This window comes from Meleagris gallopavo, chromosome 12, assembly GCF_000146605.3.
Source record: "Meleagris gallopavo isolate NT-WF06-2002-E0010 breed Aviagen turkey brand Nicholas breeding stock chromosome 12, Turkey_5.1, whole genome shotgun sequence".
NCBI classification, from domain to species: Eukaryota; Metazoa; Chordata; class Aves; order Galliformes; family Phasianidae; genus Meleagris; species Meleagris gallopavo.
In genome coordinates, this window is record NC_015022.2 from 7,329,282 (window position 1) to 7,348,287 (window position 19,006).

The 19,006-nt window shown below is 37.8% G+C and overlaps 2 protein-coding genes across 4 annotated transcripts in view; one reads left to right on the forward strand and one right to left on the reverse strand.

Annotated features, from left to right (window-relative positions):
- LOC100538796 (probable E3 ubiquitin-protein ligase HERC1) overlaps positions 1-12,044 on the forward strand; it is a 34,283-nt gene extending 22,239 nt beyond the window's left edge. For all 3 annotated transcript variants that reach the window (XM_010717325.2, XM_010717327.2, XM_010717326.2), the window contains exons 26-40: positions 530-668; positions 1,132-1,313; positions 2,124-2,279; positions 2,812-2,934; positions 3,503-3,605; positions 4,253-4,422; positions 5,745-5,883; positions 6,079-6,248; positions 6,641-6,810; positions 6,990-7,155; positions 8,112-8,188; positions 8,604-8,856; positions 9,052-9,204; positions 10,173-10,478; positions 11,377-12,044. In XM_010717325.2, the coding sequence (XP_010715627.1) occupies positions 530-668; positions 1,132-1,313; positions 2,124-2,279; positions 2,812-2,934; positions 3,503-3,605; positions 4,253-4,422; positions 5,745-5,883; positions 6,079-6,248; positions 6,641-6,810; positions 6,990-7,155; positions 8,112-8,188; positions 8,604-8,856; positions 9,052-9,204; positions 10,173-10,478; positions 11,377-11,562 (2,493 nt within the window). In that variant the 3' untranslated portion in view covers positions 11,563-12,044. The remainder of the gene's footprint in view (positions 1-529; positions 669-1,131; positions 1,314-2,123; positions 2,280-2,811; positions 2,935-3,502; positions 3,606-4,252; positions 4,423-5,744; positions 5,884-6,078; positions 6,249-6,640; positions 6,811-6,989; positions 7,156-8,111; positions 8,189-8,603; positions 8,857-9,051; positions 9,205-10,172; positions 10,479-11,376) is intronic.
- A 1,630-nt stretch (positions 12,045-13,674) lies between these two features.
- On the reverse strand, positions 13,675-18,508 carry FBXL22 (F-box and leucine rich repeat protein 22). The gene is made up of 2 exons (XM_010717329.3): positions 17,640-18,508; positions 13,675-15,048 (listed from the first exon to the last, which is right to left on the reverse strand). Exons 1-2 carry the CDS (start codon positions 17,972-17,974, stop codon positions 14,703-14,705), a joined length of 681 nt encoding a protein of 226 aa, XP_010715631.1. The 5' UTR covers positions 17,975-18,508; the 3' UTR covers positions 13,675-14,702.
- Between the last annotated feature and the right edge of the window lie 498 nt (positions 18,509-19,006).

The window sequence follows — 19,006 nt, forward strand, 5'->3', positions numbered from 1 at the left end:
TTTATTTTGATTGATTTATCCCATGCATTGTTTGTCAGAATCTCTCTCTGAATGTCTTCTATTTATTGTTTGAATTTACTATTAAGTACGCTCAAAACATGTATTTTCTACCATAATTAATAATTTGTTTTGTTTTCTGAGATAAAATTGACATTCAGGATAGAAAGATCAAGATTAAGTAAAATCTCAGGTAGGAGTGTATTCTATTTTCTCTCACTGGAAGAAGTTTTGCTGAAACCAGTAGCAAGTCTCAGTGAAGAAATGTGTGTAATGATATAATTAGGTAATAGAAGTCCATTAAACATGCTTAAGTGATGTTTTATGTTAATAGGGCTGTCATGAAGGTATTTGCAGTGTGACTAAAGAGGTAGAATCGAGGTAGATTCTTGGTCTTGGTAGAATCACAAAGGAAAGCAATGGTTGAAAAAATAAGGTGATACATTGTAATTGTAATACAGATTGCTGCATCTAAAACAACGATCAAACAAACAAAAAACCATAAAAACTCCTGTGTATTTTTCTTGACCAGGTTGTTTGTGGTCAGAATTGTACTTTTGTCATTCAAGCTAATGGCACAGTTTTGGCTTGTGGAGAAGGAAGCTATGGACGGCTGGGACAAGGAAATTCAGATGATCTTCATGTGTTAACAGTCATTTCAGCACTGCAAGGTAAATCTGTTTTGAAAAGATTAAATTGATTGATAGTGAACATCATTTTGATAGTTAATGTAATTATTTATGTTGATACTATTTTCACAGATTGACATTAAAATATTGTAATCGTTAATTGAAAACTGAATAAACAAACTAGATGTTTATTTCCCCTTATTATATAATTAGTAACATCTTAATATTCCATAATTTCAAGAGTGCTGTGGGGAAAAACGTTTGCTTAAGATAAGTATTTCATTTCAAAACTAATGACGGGTCAGAAGCATAGGTTGTGTGTGAGAAGGTGCAGAGTTTCTTCAAAGTAATAGTACAAGGGAGTTGCTACAATAAGATAAGTATAGTCCTGGTTGATGCCTTTCCCCAGTCTTAATTTGCTACCCCTTGGGGCACTTGGATATGTGCATGTTGAGAGTTCATTTTTATTTACTGCAAACATTGTTTTCTCTATGCTTTTTAACAGGCTTTGTTGTAACGCAGCTGGTGACCTCTTGTGGATCTGATGGACATTCCATGGCTTTGACTGAAAGTGGGGAAGTCTTCAGCTGGGGAGATGGAGATTATGGCAAACTTGGACATGGGAACAGTGACAGACAGCGCAGGCCTAGACAGATAGAGGCTCTGCAAGGAGAAGAAGTGGTGCAGGTATATTCCATAGCATATTTTTCCTTTTACGAACTGTAAATACAATAACTTAGTACTTAGGAATACTGGCTTTAGGTAAATGGTACAGTTAGTGATAGAGATGTTACAGAAGCACTGTCAGTCTTGCCAATTTGAATTCATGTACTGAAGGAAAGTGGGAAACTTTTGACTTCTTGCTGAGCATTATGAAGCAAGTTGATAATTCCCAGTTGAAAATAGTTAATATCACAAGGTTCATTGCTGCTGTGATGTTACTCAACACGTGTTACTGGAGAAGTCTGAAAATTTGAAAGAGCCTGTGAAAAAAGGATGATCAGAAGACTGTCAAAATGTAGGCACGATTCAGAACTTTATACCTTGATCTTTGTCAGATAGCAGTGTTCTATTAAAATGAGTTGCCCTGTCTTCCTGCTCTTTACCAAGTGTGCTTAGCAGCATAAAAAAAAAGATACCAGGCTTTGGCTAAAGGTTTCAGCATTCTTTCATGCCATTTAATAGAATTTGTGCTTAGCAAGCAACCTGCATCCAGAAGACAGTATTTGGTTTTAACAGAAAAGAAAAAAGAAACAAACAAAAATGCCTGAAGGCCTTTACCCACACAAGTATGCGCCTGTCCTTCTCCTGACATTACTGTGAAGATAAAGCAGAAGTAGATTGTTAAAATAATTCATGCTGTAGTACCTGTGTTTTGTGACTTTATAATATGAATAAGTTTTGTAAGATGAAAAAGTTATTGTATAGTCCAGTGTGTAATAGTTTACTCCTCAAAAAACAAGACACCTGTAAAAATTACATTTGTTTTACTTCCAGATGTCATGTGGCTTCAAACACTCAGCTGTGGTGACAGCAGATGGCAAACTTTTTACATTTGGAAATGGTGATTATGGCCGATTAGGGCTTGGAAATACTTCCAATAAGAAACTTCCAGAAAGAGTGACAGCGCTGGAGGGTTACCAGATTGGACAGGCATGGTTTATCTAAAACTGTCAATGTATCTTCATTTAAAGCTGATATTATCAGTGTATTTCAGTGTTCTATTTTTATGTTTGGGATTGTATTTTGATTGTGATAGCAGAATTTGAAAAAATGTTTGGTTTTTTTTTAATATCTTTCTAGACTTTTGAGCCTCTTTCTGCAAAACTGCTTTTTTTTCTTTGACATTGTAACATTTTTATATTTAATTATGAAGTATGAATTCATGACACATTTTATTTTCCTAGGCAGTGAGCATGCTTAACATAAAACAATTCTTTGGTTCTAGGAGAGGGAGTGGAACCAAATTCCTAAAAAAAAAAAAAACAAAACAAACAAAAAAAAACAACCACCCTGTTGACTTCCAAATGGTGTAAGAAGCAATAGAATTTTCAATGTCCTTAAAGAGATCTTTTTTTTCTTCTTTTTTTTTTTTAAAACGCCGTTTTTCTTTTCTAAAAGGTATTTGGTTTGTTTAAGTTAGTACTGGCAAAAACTGTGATAGTAACATATTTCTTTGTACCAGGTGGCCTGTGGACTCAATCATACTGTGGCTGTGTCAATGGATGGTTCAATGGTTTGGGCTTTTGGAGATGGAGATTATGGTAAACTTGGTTTGGGAAATTCCACTGCAAAATCCTCACCACAGGTTAGAATTCATAGGGAAAAATATTCTTTGCATAAATTTTCACTGTTGCTAAACATATTACACAGCATTCAGAGTGTAGTTTTCAGAATTAAAATTATTAATTCTAGATGCCATACTGTTCTAATAGAATCTACCATAAATAATTCTGATAGTATGTTATACTAAGCATGACATTTTAAAGAATTTCAGGTACGTGATACTCAACCCTATGTCAGAGATAATCCAAATAGAAAAAATTGTAGGGTTAGCTCAAAGGAGAGAGTTCTTAATTTTGATATTTGTGGGTAAGCTTGTTGACATACTCGTCCACTTCCTCTCCTGCCACCTCTCACCAATCCCCAATAAATAAAAGGTATTTTGAATAATTGTGCATAGAATAAGAAAACAGTGTCTCAGGTTTTTTTATTCATTTACAGGCCTTAATTAGAGTAGTGCTACAAAATATGTATTACATTGAGGAAACTATAAAAAATTTTTGGAAATAGAAGTTACAGATGAAATTCATGTTTATTATGTTCTTATATCTTCATAATGCTATAGCTCTTTGTCCTCTCATTTACCCCTTTAGAAAGTGGATATTCTCTGTGGAATTGGCATAAAAAAAGTTGCCTGTGGAACACAGTTTTCTGTTGCACTGACAAAAGATGGTCATGTATATACTTTTGGACAAGGTAGGATAATCTAACATTTGGACCTTTGTACCTATATGTTTTTGTACACTGAAAATGAAAATGAAGGACACTAACACATTTATAAGAGTAATCTTGGAATTTCAACAGTGCTGTGTTAATGTAGACACAGATCTGGATTTTAGGGCTGTATGTAGTTTGATCTCACGATAGCCTCATATTTTAGTTTTTGAAGAGTGTTTAGTTTAATTTTTGACAGGTGTTTCCATAAAATTTCATTGAATTTCATATGTCTAAAACCATTGAGTTCCTTGAATGCTTGCTTTAACTAATAGAGTCTATATCTGCCCAATTTGTTAAGAGTCTGGAAAGCAAGTTGCCAGCGTCACTGAGTTAAACATGTTTTCTCTTTTTGAGTCAATTAATTCAAATGTGTTATAAAATTACGTGATGTTTTAATAGATTTTGATCTTGTTTCACTTTTAAAGTGCAAATAACTTCAGCAGTATCAATAAGCACAGGCAGTGCTTTGTAGGAAATGTACACTAGATTTCTGCATAACAAATTGCACTGATGTCCTAGTTCTAAGAGTATTCAGAATTGCTTTTTGACCCTTCCCAGCTTCTGCCTGCAAGTAAAATTAACTTCTGATGATCTTTACATATATAGGCATTTCTTTGCAATTTCAGATCGCCTTATTGGTTTGCCAGAAGGTCGAGCTCGAAATCACAACAGACCCCAACAAGTCCCAGTACTGTCAGGAGTCTTCATTGAAGACATAGCTGTAGGAGCAGAGCATACACTAGCTTTATCATCCACAGGCGATGTATATGCTTGGGGTAGCAACTCTGAAGGGCAGGTATGTACTGTTCCCTGTTTATTTCTAACCATGTTATTACTGTATAGATGTGGTTGGAATATATATCTGGTGGAAAGTCAAACTTTGATTTTTGTTCTTTTCCTTCCCCTCAGCTACAATAACATTTTAGGTTTTCTCTACAATTTTCTTTTTCCTTTCCTGTGCACTTGCATGGCAGCAGTTTGGGAAAGCACTGAGAACATTCTATCTAAATGCTTGCTTGTCGAAATGGTTTTTGAAAGAAAGAAACGTTACTGATTCATGACCTACTATTACTGCTTTTAAACACTAAAAAAAAAATACCCATTATGATCGTTGGCAATCAGATTCTTTTCATAAAGAAAAGATTAATTTTATATGAAATCATTTTCACAAGTCAAATAGTAAATATTAAATACTCTCTTTGCTTTGGGACACTGATTTTATCACTGCCCTTAAACGTCCATTCTCTTCCCACACCCAGTGTATAACTCACATTTTTTGAAAGGATTTCAGATTTTCAGTTTTGTAGGCTGCAAGTATAAGACTGAGGCTCTTGATGTTTTGACTCTCGGTGTTTCAAGAATGTTGGGCAAAATTAGTGCTGTGGCATTTCAGGGATAAGTTTTTAAGAATGGTTTTTGAGCAAGTTATTTAGAATAATTTCTAAAAGGAACTTTTGTCTGTTTTTACAATCATGCTTTTGTTCTATTTTGGAAGAGAAAATCTTAGTGTAAAAAAAAAAAGAGGAACTTGATTCTGAAAGCCTGTTTTGTATACTTTCCATTGCAGTGTAAAAAATTTGCTTTTGTTGTAGAAATAATTTTCTATACTCTTGAAGTACAAAGTTGCCATTTCTACAATAAAAAATTCAAAACTACTGGGAAAAAATCAGAAGGGTTTCAGTAAAATTTCTCTTCATGCTGATTGTTTTTTCAAGCACTTGCAGGAATGTACTTGCTAGAGCAAAAGTGATATTTAAATTGCATAGGAGAGGTAAGAGCTGTGTTGACTCTGCATGAGAAGGATTGTGCACTGTAGATGACTTAGCAGCATAGGTTAATTTCTCAGTATACAAAAGATTGTGTAAAAAATCTCTAGCTGTTCTCAAGCCTCTTTGCCACCTAGATTTGCTATTGCCATTAAGCGTGGATGTAATACTCTATCGAAAATAAAAGGTAAATGCAAGCATAATTAAAGATCTACGAGGCAAATGTTTTTAAGCCAGTATATGATGTAGACGTTTTTACCATCTGTTCTGAATCTTTCCTTGAGAGTTTTCTAGAAGCTTTATCACACTTGTTGATTCTTATTTGTGTCTTACAACTGTTAAAATTTGTCAGCTTGGACTTGGCCATACTAACCATGTCAGAGAACCAACCCTCATAACAGTCCTGCAAGGAAAGAATATTCGGCAAATTTCAGCAGGACGTTGCCACAGTGCTGCCTGGACAGCACCCCCGGTTCCACCCAGAGCTCCAGGTAAATAGCTGAGATGGTTTGTGTGGTCATTTGAATTAGTCTTTGTGTTTCATGAGGGATGAGTGTAACAGGAGCTGTGGAATGTTTGGCACAAATTTGTTTGAGGTTATATCCACCCACCCATGTTTTCAAACTACCTTGGTCTCTCAGTTTTGTGGTCCTTTATGAAATGATGTTTTCTGTCTTGTGTGGTAGGTGTATCAGTGCCTTTACAGCTTGGCTTGCCTGATGCCATTCCACCACAGTATGGGGCACTGAAAGAAGTGAGCATTCATACAGTAAGAGCAAGGCTCAGACTGCTGTACCATTTCTCTGACCTCATGTACTCTTCATGGAGATTACTTAACCTCAGTCCCAATAATCAGGTAAAAACTCCATTTAAAATATATATTTTAGTCCTGTTGTGTTGTACAGTATCACTAGCAAGTTTTTCACCAGGCCTCAGCAGTAGAGTCTGTAAGTTTTTTGGTTTTTTTTCTAATAAATAAATTAAATATACAAATTTGAATTAAGCCAGGCTTTGTCAAAGTACCATTATATATTTTCAGTTATGTTAATATTAACATGCCAGTAGTTTTCAAAAAGTTGCTGTCCTCAAAGCTGTAAAAAAGAAGTGAAATATTGAAGTGATATAAGAAGTGATATATTTTTTGTGAAATATTGAAGTGCTAGTGAGTAATTATGAAGGTTTTATTCTGTAAATAAGTGAACTAATGACTTTTCTTAATATGCTTATTTTCATACTGCTTTATTACAGAACAGTACATCTCATTACAATGCTGGAACGTGGGGAATAGTTCAAGGACAGCTAAGACCCTTGCTAGCACCACGAGTGTACACGCTCCCTATGGTACGCTCTATAGGGAAGACCATGGTTCAGGGAAAAAACTATGGTCCTCAGATTACTGTAAAAAGAATATCAACCAGGTCAGTATTGTTGTCACAGGCAGTGTTTTTGATACCAAGCAAATACTGGTCTTCATGCGTTTTCCATAACCTGTAGCTATCAAACTGTCTCTGTACATCTCATTATGAACAAATGACTTCAGTACCCTGTTCACTTTTATGAGTTACATTGTATGGTTGTGTCGTCTTTTTTTCAAAAGGGGTCGGAAATGCAAACCCATTTTTGTACAGATTGCAAGGCAAGTGGTAAAGCTGAACGCGTCAGACCTTCGCCTGCCTTCTCGTGCCTGGAAAGTGAAACTGGTTGGAGAAGGAGCTGATGATGCAGGGGGAGTGTTTGATGACACTATTACAGAAATGTGTCAGGTAGGAAAAATCTATCAGTTTGAAATGCCTGGTAGTGTTTTTTGTTTTGTCTGATTTTGTTTGTATTTGTCAATTTTCCTTTATGCAGCATAGCAATTTCTTCTTGTTCTTCAGTCTTGAGCCACTGTACTAGAACTGTCTACTTGGGGATGCCTCCGAGGGGAAAAAAAACCTTTACATTGTAGCAAGGAGATGGAAAAAAGCCACAGTACAACTTAGTGTTACAGTAAATCCCCTTGAAGTTCTGCAATAATCCCCTACATTTTACAGGAGCATTTTGCAGGCACCCATTTTTCCCCAGCCAATATTTTCACTAAAATTCCATCCATACAATTCTGTCCTCTGACAGATGTTTCACAAGATGATGGATGTTTTCATGTATGTGAAAATAAATGTCACTTCTCAGGTTCAGTGCTGGAAAGCAGTTCACCAGCAGAATTTATGCACTTTTACCTTAACTTGAGCCCAGATATTTCTGCTGTTGACAGCTTGCTGTTGTCTTTTCGAATTCATAATTTATGTTTCTTTCCTAAGCAGTTTGCATTAAATATGAGAGAGGGCTAATAAAAGTTTAGAACATAACTAATGAAAACATTTGTTTCATCTCTAATTCTTGCAAAAAAAAAAAAAAGTATACCAATAGGGTGTAGAGTTTAGGGCTTCTGATCATTTCCAGAACAAGTACCAGCAATGCATCACAGAGCAGTCACAGTAAAACAACCATTATAGTCTGATGTAAAGGCAGGTCTTTAAATAAACATGATTCTATGAATAAAAATCACCCCATTTTGTTTCTTTCCCTTAAATATATTACACAGGAATATTTAAGTAGTTACCATCGCTGTAGTACAATATTCTGTTTTATAATGTATTATATAACGTCACAATATTTCCCTAATGTGTTTGTTGTTCCCATGTCTAAGAATGTCTTTTTGTTGTTGTTACTGTTTTTTAAGGAACTTGAAACTGGAGTAGTAGACTTGCTTATTCCTTCCCCAAATGCCACAGCTGAAGTAGGCTACAATAGAGATAGGTAAGTTATCTAGAATTTCTTCTTACTTCAGATGTCAGTAGGTGAAAATTAATGTCTGTTAACTGTTTTATTATTTATTTATTTATTTTACCAAATGATGAGACTTCATGATTGCCCCTAGTATATTCTTCCCTCCAAGTGGCAATGCTGCTTCGACATGAATGAGAGGGCATGTTTGTAACACAACCGTTCTGGGTTGCAGAATTGAGCATAGCGTGAGGAATGTCGCAGTGTGTCGTAGCAATTAATTCTGCCCATCTTGGTGTCACTTATTTTCTGTTTAAGATAATCTTCTTACTTGGGCACACCTAATTGTGTTGGCAGTTACCGTGCAGTGCTTAGAAATACTTGATCTTTTGCTTCTAATGAAGCAGCATAGATATTATACTGTAGCCTTCAATGTCTTCTCTTTCAGGTTTCTTTTTAACCCTTCAGCATGTTTAGATGAGCATCTGATGCAGTTTAAATTTTTGGGCATTCTCATGGGTGTAGCTATTCGTACAAAAAAGCCATTAGATCTTCATTTGGCTCCAATGGTCTGGAAGCAACTTTGTTGTATCCCACTCATCTTGGAGGATTTGGAGGAGGTAGACCTGCTCTATGTGCAGACCCTCAACAGCATTCTTCACATTGAAGACAGTGGGATTACTGAAGAAAATTTCCATGAGGTAAGTTATGAAAGTGATCGCTTTTAGCAGATTGATCTTAACACTACCAGTTGTTTTATTGGATAACAAGGACTTCATATGCATTTGGAATTGTTTGTGATCTGAGTATAATTCTGGATGACTGATAGTAAAATACTAAACATAGATCACTTGAGTGACTTAAGCTGAACAAAGTTTTTCTGTTTTGCATAACAGATGATTCCTTTAGATTCTTTTGTTGGCCAGAGTGCTGATGGCAAGATGGTTCCCATAATCCCCGGAGGGAACAGTATCCCACTTACCTTTTCAAACAGGAAAGAATATGTGGAGAGGGCAATTGAGTACAGACTTCATGAAATGGACCGTCAGGTAAGAATCGTATCGTGACCCTCTCCACTGGTAACGTGAACAGCATTTTTTATTTATATAAGTTTCCAATTTGTATTCCAGAGAACCAGAAAAGCTTGGTTTTCTGCATCTTGGATGGGTCCCCGAGGATTGTTTTTCCCCTGCAAACTTTTCTGTTTTGTTTGCTTGTTTTAGGCCAGTCCTACTTTCCTTAGCAAATGCATGTTTGACAAAAGAAATAAGAACTATTCTTTCACTAGGTTAGTGCCATCGCAACTGTCATACCCTCTTGGGAAACTCCACACAACTATACTTACTGTGCAGTATTATTAGATGTCAGAGCAACATAGTCCAGCTGAAGTAAATACTATGAACAAACATTGGTTTTTAAAACTGTTTCTCTTTTCCTTTAGCATGAAACTAAAAATACAACGTTAAATGTTCTGAGAAGTATTAATTATCTATTTTCATAGTTCTGTGTATTTTGTCACTTGTGTAGTGAAGCTCATAAAAGCATGAAATATGCTAATTACTTGTGAAGAAAATTATTTTCCTTTTAATCCATGTATAGATATATGCAGAGTATTGCTACCTGCATTAGGAAGATAATTTTCTAAACAAGGTTAACCAAATCATGTCTTCTAGAAAAAAAACACAACTTTGTTCCAGCTCAGATGCATGGTTTCTGAACCACTTTTTGGTTTCGCCATTATTATTTGTGCTGATAACTTGCGCTTTAAGTTCTTTTATATCATGTCATTTGCAATTACTATTAAAAATAATTTCAGTTTTGTACCTCTAATATTCTCCAGAATTTTGAGAGAGGATGTAGTAGCCCTTACAGGAGATGCATATGTATTTGGCAGATGTTCTCTCCTTTTACCCTTTTCCTCGGCAGATACGTTGCCTCTGCATTTATTTGGAAGGTACAATAAGTGATAGAGGTAAGACAAGTGCATTTCCAGTGTTTCTTCTGTTTTGGGCAATAGGTGGCTGCTGTAAGAGAAGGCATGTCTTGGATTGTTCCCGTTCCCTTGTTGTCTCTTCTGACTGCTAAGCAGTTGGAGCAAATGGTCTGTGGAATGCCAGAAATATCAGTTGAAGTTCTGAAGAAAGTTGTGCGATACAGAGAAGTTGATGAGCAGCATCAGCTCGTGCAGTGGTTCTGGCATACCCTTGAAGAATTTTCCAATGAGGAGAGAGTCCTTTTCATGAGGTTTGTGTCAGGAAGATCTCGATTGCCAGCCAACACAGCTGATATCTCTCAGCGATTCCAAATAATGAAGGTTGATAGGGTAAGATGCTGTTCTTTTTATTCTTTTTTTTTAATATTATCTGTATTTATTATTCCTATTTAGCTTAATCTGTCCATTGGCAATAGGAGCCAGGTTTCCATAACTGTACATTTACAGAGAAAGCATGGAGTGGGATATTCCCTGAGGTATTAAAACCAAGGATCTTAATAGTGGAGGAGCTGGAACACTGCATGAATTGGATATTAATTCATTTGGTGCATTTACTGTAATTCTGTGATTGGAGGTCAAGACAAGCTCTTGCATGAGAAAACCAAACCTCTTCTGTTGTAACTTGTCCACGGTCATTTTCTGTTGCATTTCCTTTTTTCATTTGATAATTTTTACTCCCATAAGTTTGTCATATGACCGTTAACAAACTCTGAAGCCTGAGTTTTACAGCATGTATCCTTGAAGTACATCGTGTACAGGATGCCTACATTTTGCATTGTGTCATTGTTTTGGACAGTGAAAGCACAGTCTTTGACTGTAAGAATCAAATATTTGGGCAAAGATAACAGTAGTTGGACTGTCATCTTTGGTTAGGTGTCTTTCATGTCACCTTACATTAAGGCATGGTATGGTACATAAATTTAAATATTGTTTGTTATCTTCCAGTGCTAAATATTGTGATCAAGAGTTCCAATAGTTGTGTTTCCTTACTGAGTTGAATAAGTTGATATAACAGTTGATATAACAGTAGTTTGTCACACAATTCAGGAGGAAACAGGAGAGGTAAACAAGGGATGCTAGTCTGCTTCTTAAGAGAAATATTGAGGTAAACTGAGAAAATGCTGGATGATAGAGGCAGGGAAGATGGAAGCAATGAAATATGGATGTGCTGCATTTTTTACTACATTCACAAACTTACCAGTGTCCCACCTTTTATCCATTTCCACAGCCTTACGACAGCTTGCCTACCTCACAGACTTGTTTCTTTCAACTGAGGCTCCCACCTTACTCCAGTCAACTAATCATGGCAGAGCGTTTGCGCTATGCAATCAATAATTGCAGGTCTATAGATATGGACAATTATATGCTCTCACGGAATGTGGACAATGCAGAGGGCTCAGACACAGATTATTAACATTCTGTGAACAAAATCATCTTCCTTTTACTGAAAATAGTGCCCTAAGTCCAATTTGTTGTTGACATAATTTTATGGTAACCATAGATGTTTTAGGAGCATAAAAGCAGATGTTAATAAACAGTGGCCACATTTTAGTTACTCTAAATGTAACAAAAAATTAGATGTTTTATTTTTTTGTGATTGTAAAAAAGAAAAAAAGAAAACAAAAAAAAGTATGATCAATAATTTTTTTTCTCCTTTTTTGGTCACTTTTGATAAGTTTGCATGGAGACATTTGGGTGCATTTTTGTTGGGAATAGTACATTTGTAAGCCCTCTCAGTGAACATGAAGGGTTGTACATTGTGTATAATTGTTCATTAGCAAGGACAGTTTTACATGAATATTCACATATTTATTTTGTTCTAATTTGAATTGCCTGTGCAGGGTTCCTTATGCAGAGAAGAATAAAGCAAATTCGAGAATTGGTTGCTTGGATGCATTTGTGAATTGTGTATTGGTTTATTTAGTCTTCATACTTTGTTTTGTCTCAGGAAATGACAGTATTACCATGTTTAGTCAGGACATGATTTTTTGGAACACTCTGAAATGTTTATCTTCTACTGTCTGATGGGTAGGACTGTGCCCTGCGTTCTTCATGTCTTTGAGGGCGTGTTCAGGTGTACCACTGTTTATGCCGTGTGCTTCAATACAAGTTAAAGTTGTACGTGATTCCTTCTTGACTTTCATTTGGACACTTCTCCAGAATAGTGTTGAAGCTGTGGATTTTATATACATTCCGAGTATCTGCCTTTGATTTTAGTAAACCACACGTGTTTGGTATCTGCTGCAGCTGTAATTGTATTATAATCAGCAGTATTCAATAACATTCGTACATGGTTAGGGAAGTAATGTACTACTACAAAGAAACTTTTATTTGCTTTCTTAGGGAAGTGCTATGGAAGATAATCCTCTTCGGTCTCTGTACCACAACCATAATTTGTGTCCAACTGCAAATGCTGTTTGTGCTCAGGAACATGATGTCACCGGGCTGAGGAGAAGGGTGTGCTTCTCTGCTGCCCTGGCCTGATTTCCCCTCCTTCTCACTGGAATCCCTTGATAAGGGTGTTGTGGGGCCTCATTAACCTCAACTCACCTGATACATGACTGGTCTGTGTCTGGAGAAGAACACAGACATTCCTATTGTTTGTGATTGCTGTAGGTTAGCAGGGATTATCAGGGAAACTTCCCAGTTGTCCAAGACTAACTGGTGCGGTGGTGCCAGCTGATGGCGCTCAAGGGGATGAGTAAAGAATTGTAAAGAATTTCAGCTCCAGGCTGTATCTGGTGAAGTTGTTTCAGCTGGGACTTGCTGTTGGCTCACGAAGAAGGCAAAAGGTTCTTCAGCAACCTGCAAGAAGCAGGCTGTAGCAGGAAACACCCAGATGGGCCCTTTAACAGTCCTGGGAGATGGAGGGCTGGGGCTCTGAGGTCAGGCAGGTGTAGTTTCCTGCTGCTTTGTGTTTCAAATTGGACTGAGATTTCTGCATCTCACCACTGTGTTATGGAGGAATACATTCACATCTTGGATTAAATTCTAGGTGTTGTACGTATATATTTACATATATATGCACTACAGAAAGTACTGTTTTACTGTATACTGGACCTCCTTTATGTCATTTATCCTTCATCATTTTGCCAGCGTGTTCAGTCAGATACAGAAGGTAATATAACTGTACCTGAGAATTCAGTTTTGCACTGACTGTGTGTTTTGACTCTTGGATAATGAGGGTATTTTTGGAGACAATTTGCAATTAAGTAAAAGGGGATGCTGATGTTTGTGAATACGGATGTTCATTAAACAGTTGAGCGCAATTCCTTTTTAAATTAACCTTGTCCTTTGCATATTCTGTTTTGGCATGATTCGACCTAACTGCTTATTTTTATTTTATCCAACTGTTTGTTTTCACTGTCATGGCATTGTGCACTCATTCCTTTCAATCTGCTGTTTGGCTTTTTTTCAGTTGCTCAGACATCAAAGTCAGACTGGAATTCTGTTCGCTCTTATTGCATAGTGCTTCTCAGACATAATTGCAATTGAAGGTAAAGAATGCACAGGCTCAGTTCTGCTGTCCATTGGAGACAATCTGAGAAAATTATAACTTTATGTCAGTTTAAGAGTATTTTACATATGCAGACATCTTTGTATAGAAAAAGAAAAGTAAATATTACCAGTGTGTATCTGCATTCTGTAGTATAAGTCATCTATACTGTACTTTAAGTCATCTATAACAATATATAGGTATACACACATACATACAATAAAAAATGCATACAGCTCAGCCTTGTAACTTGCTAATGACAGAGTTGCTGCGGCAGGGTAGGCTGTGAGCTGTTTCAACGCATCATCATTCCCCTTCTGCTTTTTAGCACTGGATGAAATGTGCATGACTGTAGCAGTGATAAGAAATGCGTATCAGAGGTAGGAACAGGTGTGTGACAATGTGTTTGTTTAGTTCCTTTGCAGATTAAGGAAGTATGGAACACAATATGCTTAAAGCATTAAATGCTACATGTAAATAGAGGTGGCTCAGCCACCTGCCCTGCAGTGCAGCAGTGCAGGTGTCTGTCATGCTTAGAGGGGACTGATAAGAGCAGAATGTGATATTGAGCAGTAGTGTTCTCCAGAGAAAAGGTGAACAAATGATTGGTTCAGGTCTGGAAATTTGATTTATATCTGTGATTTAACCCTTTTTTTGGCCTTGGTCATGAAGTTCATGATTGCTGGTAAGTAAAGTTTTACTGTGTTTGACGACTTAGTTTAATTCCTTTTTGTACCTTACTGCCAAAACGATCTGTGTTGTCATAATGAAAATTTGAAGGGTCTTCTGGTTGTTGCTTTTCTCCAATTCACATTTTTAGACTTGACTAATTAAGTGCTGCATTATGTGACATAAACACATGATTTTTCCAGTTTCAAGGAACAGCAAAAGCAGAGGTGTTCTTTCTTTAAAAGGTGTGAAAACTCGCGCCTTTTTCTAGTGAAGCTTGTATAAAACATTCAGCCATTTATTTGGACTTAAACCAGAGTGCAGTAGAGTACCTATGGGTAGTTGAAGTAGCGCCACACCAGAGGTAAGTGGAAATCCATCCCTATAACTTAAAGCAGAGCCATTTTTCTGGACAGTTTTTCAAACGCCAACTTTTTTTCCGGCTTACTGTCTGGAATCATGTTAGCACTTCTCTCTGCTCTCAGTGTTACTGAGGGCCGTTTTTCCTTAACTCTCTCCAGCCCGCTCTGTGTTATGTTCCGGCAGAAATCCACGTGCAACGTTTGCAGTGATCCCCCATAGAGGATTGCTGCTTCTAGCGTCCGGTCAGTGATCCGCGCGCAGTTTTCCAGTTTGAGTGTCTTGAGGCTTGGGCAGTTCTTGAGGAGAAGCAAAAGGCAATCGTCTGTAACATGGCCGCATCCTGAGAGGGTCAGAGATAGCAGGTTTGGACATCTGAAACGTAATTGTGAAGGTGAGACGAGGGAAGGATAAACAATATACAGAACTTGGAGAAGCCACCGTCTTGAAGAATAAATATTGAAGTTGAAAAAATACTTCCTCTTCTACCAGGAGGGGTAAGAAAGCACGAGTAGGGAGGGACACAAATAGGCCTTAAAGCTCAGCTTTACCTACCGTGGCACTCTTATTTACCTTCCTTTGCTTTTTCTGTTGCTGTAAGTATCTGTAGCTCAATCGGCACAATGGAGAAGGCAAAGTGGATGTGTACATGAGCCGATGAAGACCCCATAGAGATCATGGGTTTGGGTCAGAATGATTTGTGGACAAGTCAGTGAAGCTTTGTAGACATTCTGAGTGTAGGCAAGTAAGACACTCCCACTCTCATGATTTTATGGGGCTTTGTGTGTGCATTGCAACTCTGGTTTTACTGAGTGGGTGCCAGCATCTCCCTTAGTGGGGTTTGTTGATGTTTGGTACCCACACAGCTCATTCAAATAATTGAAACTGGTAATAACTCTACTGTTAAATGTTGCAGAAAATTGAAAAAAGCTTTAAAAAATAAATTGTATATGCTGTTTTGTGTAGATCTGAGAAAGTGCAAGTCAGTATGTTTATGATGTACGCTGCCTGTGCAGGCTGGTTCCTCACTGCTACACTAACCGGGCATGTTTGCAAGGAGTCTTATGCATCAACCCCCCAGTCCTTCTGTACGTTGTTTGCTTTCTTGCTTACAGCTCTCCCTGAGAAGTACCAGGATTCTTTAGGCTCTGTTGTTGAGGGAGAAAGTGATTACAGTAATGCTATTGTTGATCTTGAGAGACATCGGTGCAAGACCGCCAGCCTACCTGTGCCTGCAGCAACAGGAAACACTTCTGTCAAAAAATTCATGCTCAAAGGCTGTACTGGGTTTAAGGTGTGGTGTACAGCAGTGGGGACAAACAAGTGACTCTGTTCTTTACCACAGCTGGACAGCCATAACTGCAGCATATTCTTTTTTGCCTTAAAAAAACAGTACATCCCTTTCCACACATTACCCCCACATACTGCTTGATTTCTCCTTTAGAGCAGAGGTAATCGTGAGATCGTGCCAGCCACATTCTTCTTTTTGCTCTTTTTGTGTATGCTTATTAACAGTTAGAAAAATGTGTGCAAAAGTTAAGGAAGGATCTGACAAACCCATCTTGTGCAGTTTCATCAACAGAACTGAAGTACTCGTAATTCAGAGAGCAAAGTTAAGTATTGATTTAATATTTCTTTTCTTTGTGCAGAGTGCTAGGAATTCTGTTGCGATGCTTTAAGAGGGCTGCTTCACAGACTTGGGGAGGCTAAAATCTAAAATGGATGAAGTGGTTCAGTGTTAATATAAGTGTCATTTTTAGGAGTGGAGATTTAACTTATTGACATTAATGAGTTTAATGCTGAGAGGTGGTTGCTGAACTGGGATGGAATCCTTGCTACCCCACCTTTGCATTTTGTACAGCAAATAATCTTTATGTATTCTTCGAAAAGGAAGACACTTCAGTGTTAAACTGTCTACAGAGCTGTGGTCTGCTGTCCTTCCTGAATTCTTATTTGTGATGGCAAAAAAATGGAAATAACGGTTAAGTGTGGCATCTTGGTAAACATGCCAGTGCTCAAAATGAGGGAATGGTTATTCCCATACCCCTCTTCCTAGGGAAAGATGTCTTTCTTAATGGTCTGTGGCTCATTAATCAAAAGCATTTATCATCTGTTGTCAGTTAGTTCGGAATTTTTCTATTTAAAATTTACATTCTTTTCTGATCCCATATTTTAGTCCTTATTGCCCTGTTGCTGGTTCTCACTGGCACCCTGCACTCTGTCACTGTCCCAGTTTGTTGGCGGTTTTAAAGAAGCGTTAGTTCCAGACAGAGCTTCCTGCTTGGCACGTTTTGGCACTAAGCTGGGGGCTCGCTGCAGCACAAAGGAAGATGTGCTGTTCCAGCTCTGAGCTGGCCAGTGCCAGTCTTGCTGTTACTGATTGGGTCTGACTTACATTTGCTCCTCCTAATGCAGGTTAACACTTTTTTTTCTTAGAGCTGCTCTGTAGCACTGAAGCTGTTAGAAGAAACAATGTGGTCTGAGAGTTACTTTTCCATAGTGGCACTTTTCTTCTACAGCAGCTTGTAAAACCCATAGACACACAGACATGGTTGAACTCCAGTAGTAAAGAAATACTGTTTAGTAATGTGCTTGTTTTTTGTATTTTCACAGTGTGAAACCATGCCTTTCCCTTAGGAGTTCCCCCTGGACAATCCTCTATATTGACCAAATGGTTCGGCTGAGTTAAGCAGCTATTTACTAAACAGTATTGCACTTTCCTGAATTAATTAAGCATTCTTCCAATAAAAGGGAAAAAAAAAAATAGGCTTAAGGAAAGTCAATGAGAAGATGCACTATTACCACTATAAAATCAACAGTAAAACTGCACAATCCAAGCACTCACTCTCTGCCCCATTTCGTCAGGTAGCTGGCATGGAGGTAAGTCAACCCTTCTAAATATTGTAGTTTCAAAGCAGCTAACTTCTACAGTAATGCAGAATAAATTCCACACCCAAAGCACATACCTGTTGCCAACTTCTAGTAAAAAATCAGTGACAGTGTTCTCATGCCTGCTACAGAAGTCTTTCTGGAAATTGTTTTTCATCCAGTCCTCAATGTTACACACCTTGACTCTCTCTGAATACCAGCAGATGGACAAGTATTTTAAAGCAGGTCCCAGGAGAAAATTACGCTTCTGTAGTTCCACTGGAGAATTAAAGTTCAGTAAAGACCAAAGCACGGGATCTTGAAACACTTCAAGCAATTTATGACATGTTTTTGCTAAACTTTTCCTGCTGTTTTTGTCCAGAAAGGAAAAGAGATGCAAGAGGCATTCCCGATTCAGCTGGGTTATGTGCATAGCCCTTGCAGCGTGCTTGGGAGCTGACAGTCTGCTGGCATTGGAATGATGGCAGTGCAGGAAGGCGTAGGGATCACCAGAACGCTGTTGCTCATATATGGTTGTGGAATGGTGTTTATTTTTGGCCAACAACTGGTGCAGAAGTTAAGAATGGAGAAGGGATAAGGGCGATGCGTGTTGAAACTGTTGTTCCTTCAAGGGAATGGAATGGGCATGTAGAAAACAGCAGGAGTTGACTTTCACAGAATGCTTCCTTATAAGGGATCTTTTTTATTTTATTTATTTTTAGGCAGGCCTGGTACTTAGCAAAGAGCTTGTGCTGCGTTAATGAATGGTAAGGGGCAGAGGGTGGTACTGCTGTGAGGAGTAGCTCTGCCAGCCTCTCACGTTCCAAACTTAGCTTTTACAGCATACGACAACTTTATTCTTTTTCATTCATTATTCTGAGGCTGCACTTTTGCCTCCTGTTCAAGGACTGCCATGCTGGAATTTAAGAGGCTCATTCAAAGAATTCCAGTAACAGCAGATGGGGGGGAGGGTTAGAATTAAAAGCAGTAGTGACCAGCCCTGTGACTTTCCGTGTTTGTGAAGAAAAAAATAAAGTGTGCGATGGCTCTTAGCCATCTGTCCAGTGATGATATTAACTCATTTCTAAGTGTGCAGAGCAAAAACAGCCCCGAAGGACTTTTTTTTTCCCCAGAATCATGCACCTTTTTGGTACCTGGGAAATTTTATGTACATGTATTTCAGTTGTATTTGTCTCATTATGGGAGGATTAAATGGAACCGCAGTTCAACTTCTACTTTCTGGTCTGAAATGGCAATTTGAAACTGAGCTCTGACCAAACAAGAGAAAAATCTACTTGCAGTCTGCAGCAATTTTTCTGATCACTGCATGAGTAATGCATATTCCTTGGCCACAAGAGCTCGAAGAAAACAACCAGTGGGCTCAGTGCAGTTCTTTCAAGTTAGCATTTACAGAAGAAAATTACTAAGTAAGTTGTGCTCAATGACTGCCTTTTTTGTTTCATAT

Bases quoted from the DNA above. Each gene is read 5' to 3' on its own strand.
- FBXL22 (XM_010717329.3), bottom strand. From the start codon at position 17,974: ATGCACATAACCCAGCTGAATCGGGAATGCCTCTTGCATCTCTTTTCC. The intron at 15,049-17,639 runs GTATGTGCTTTG...ATTACGTTTCAG, and splicing joins TTACTAGAAGTTGGCAACAG to ATGTCCAAACCTGCTATCTC.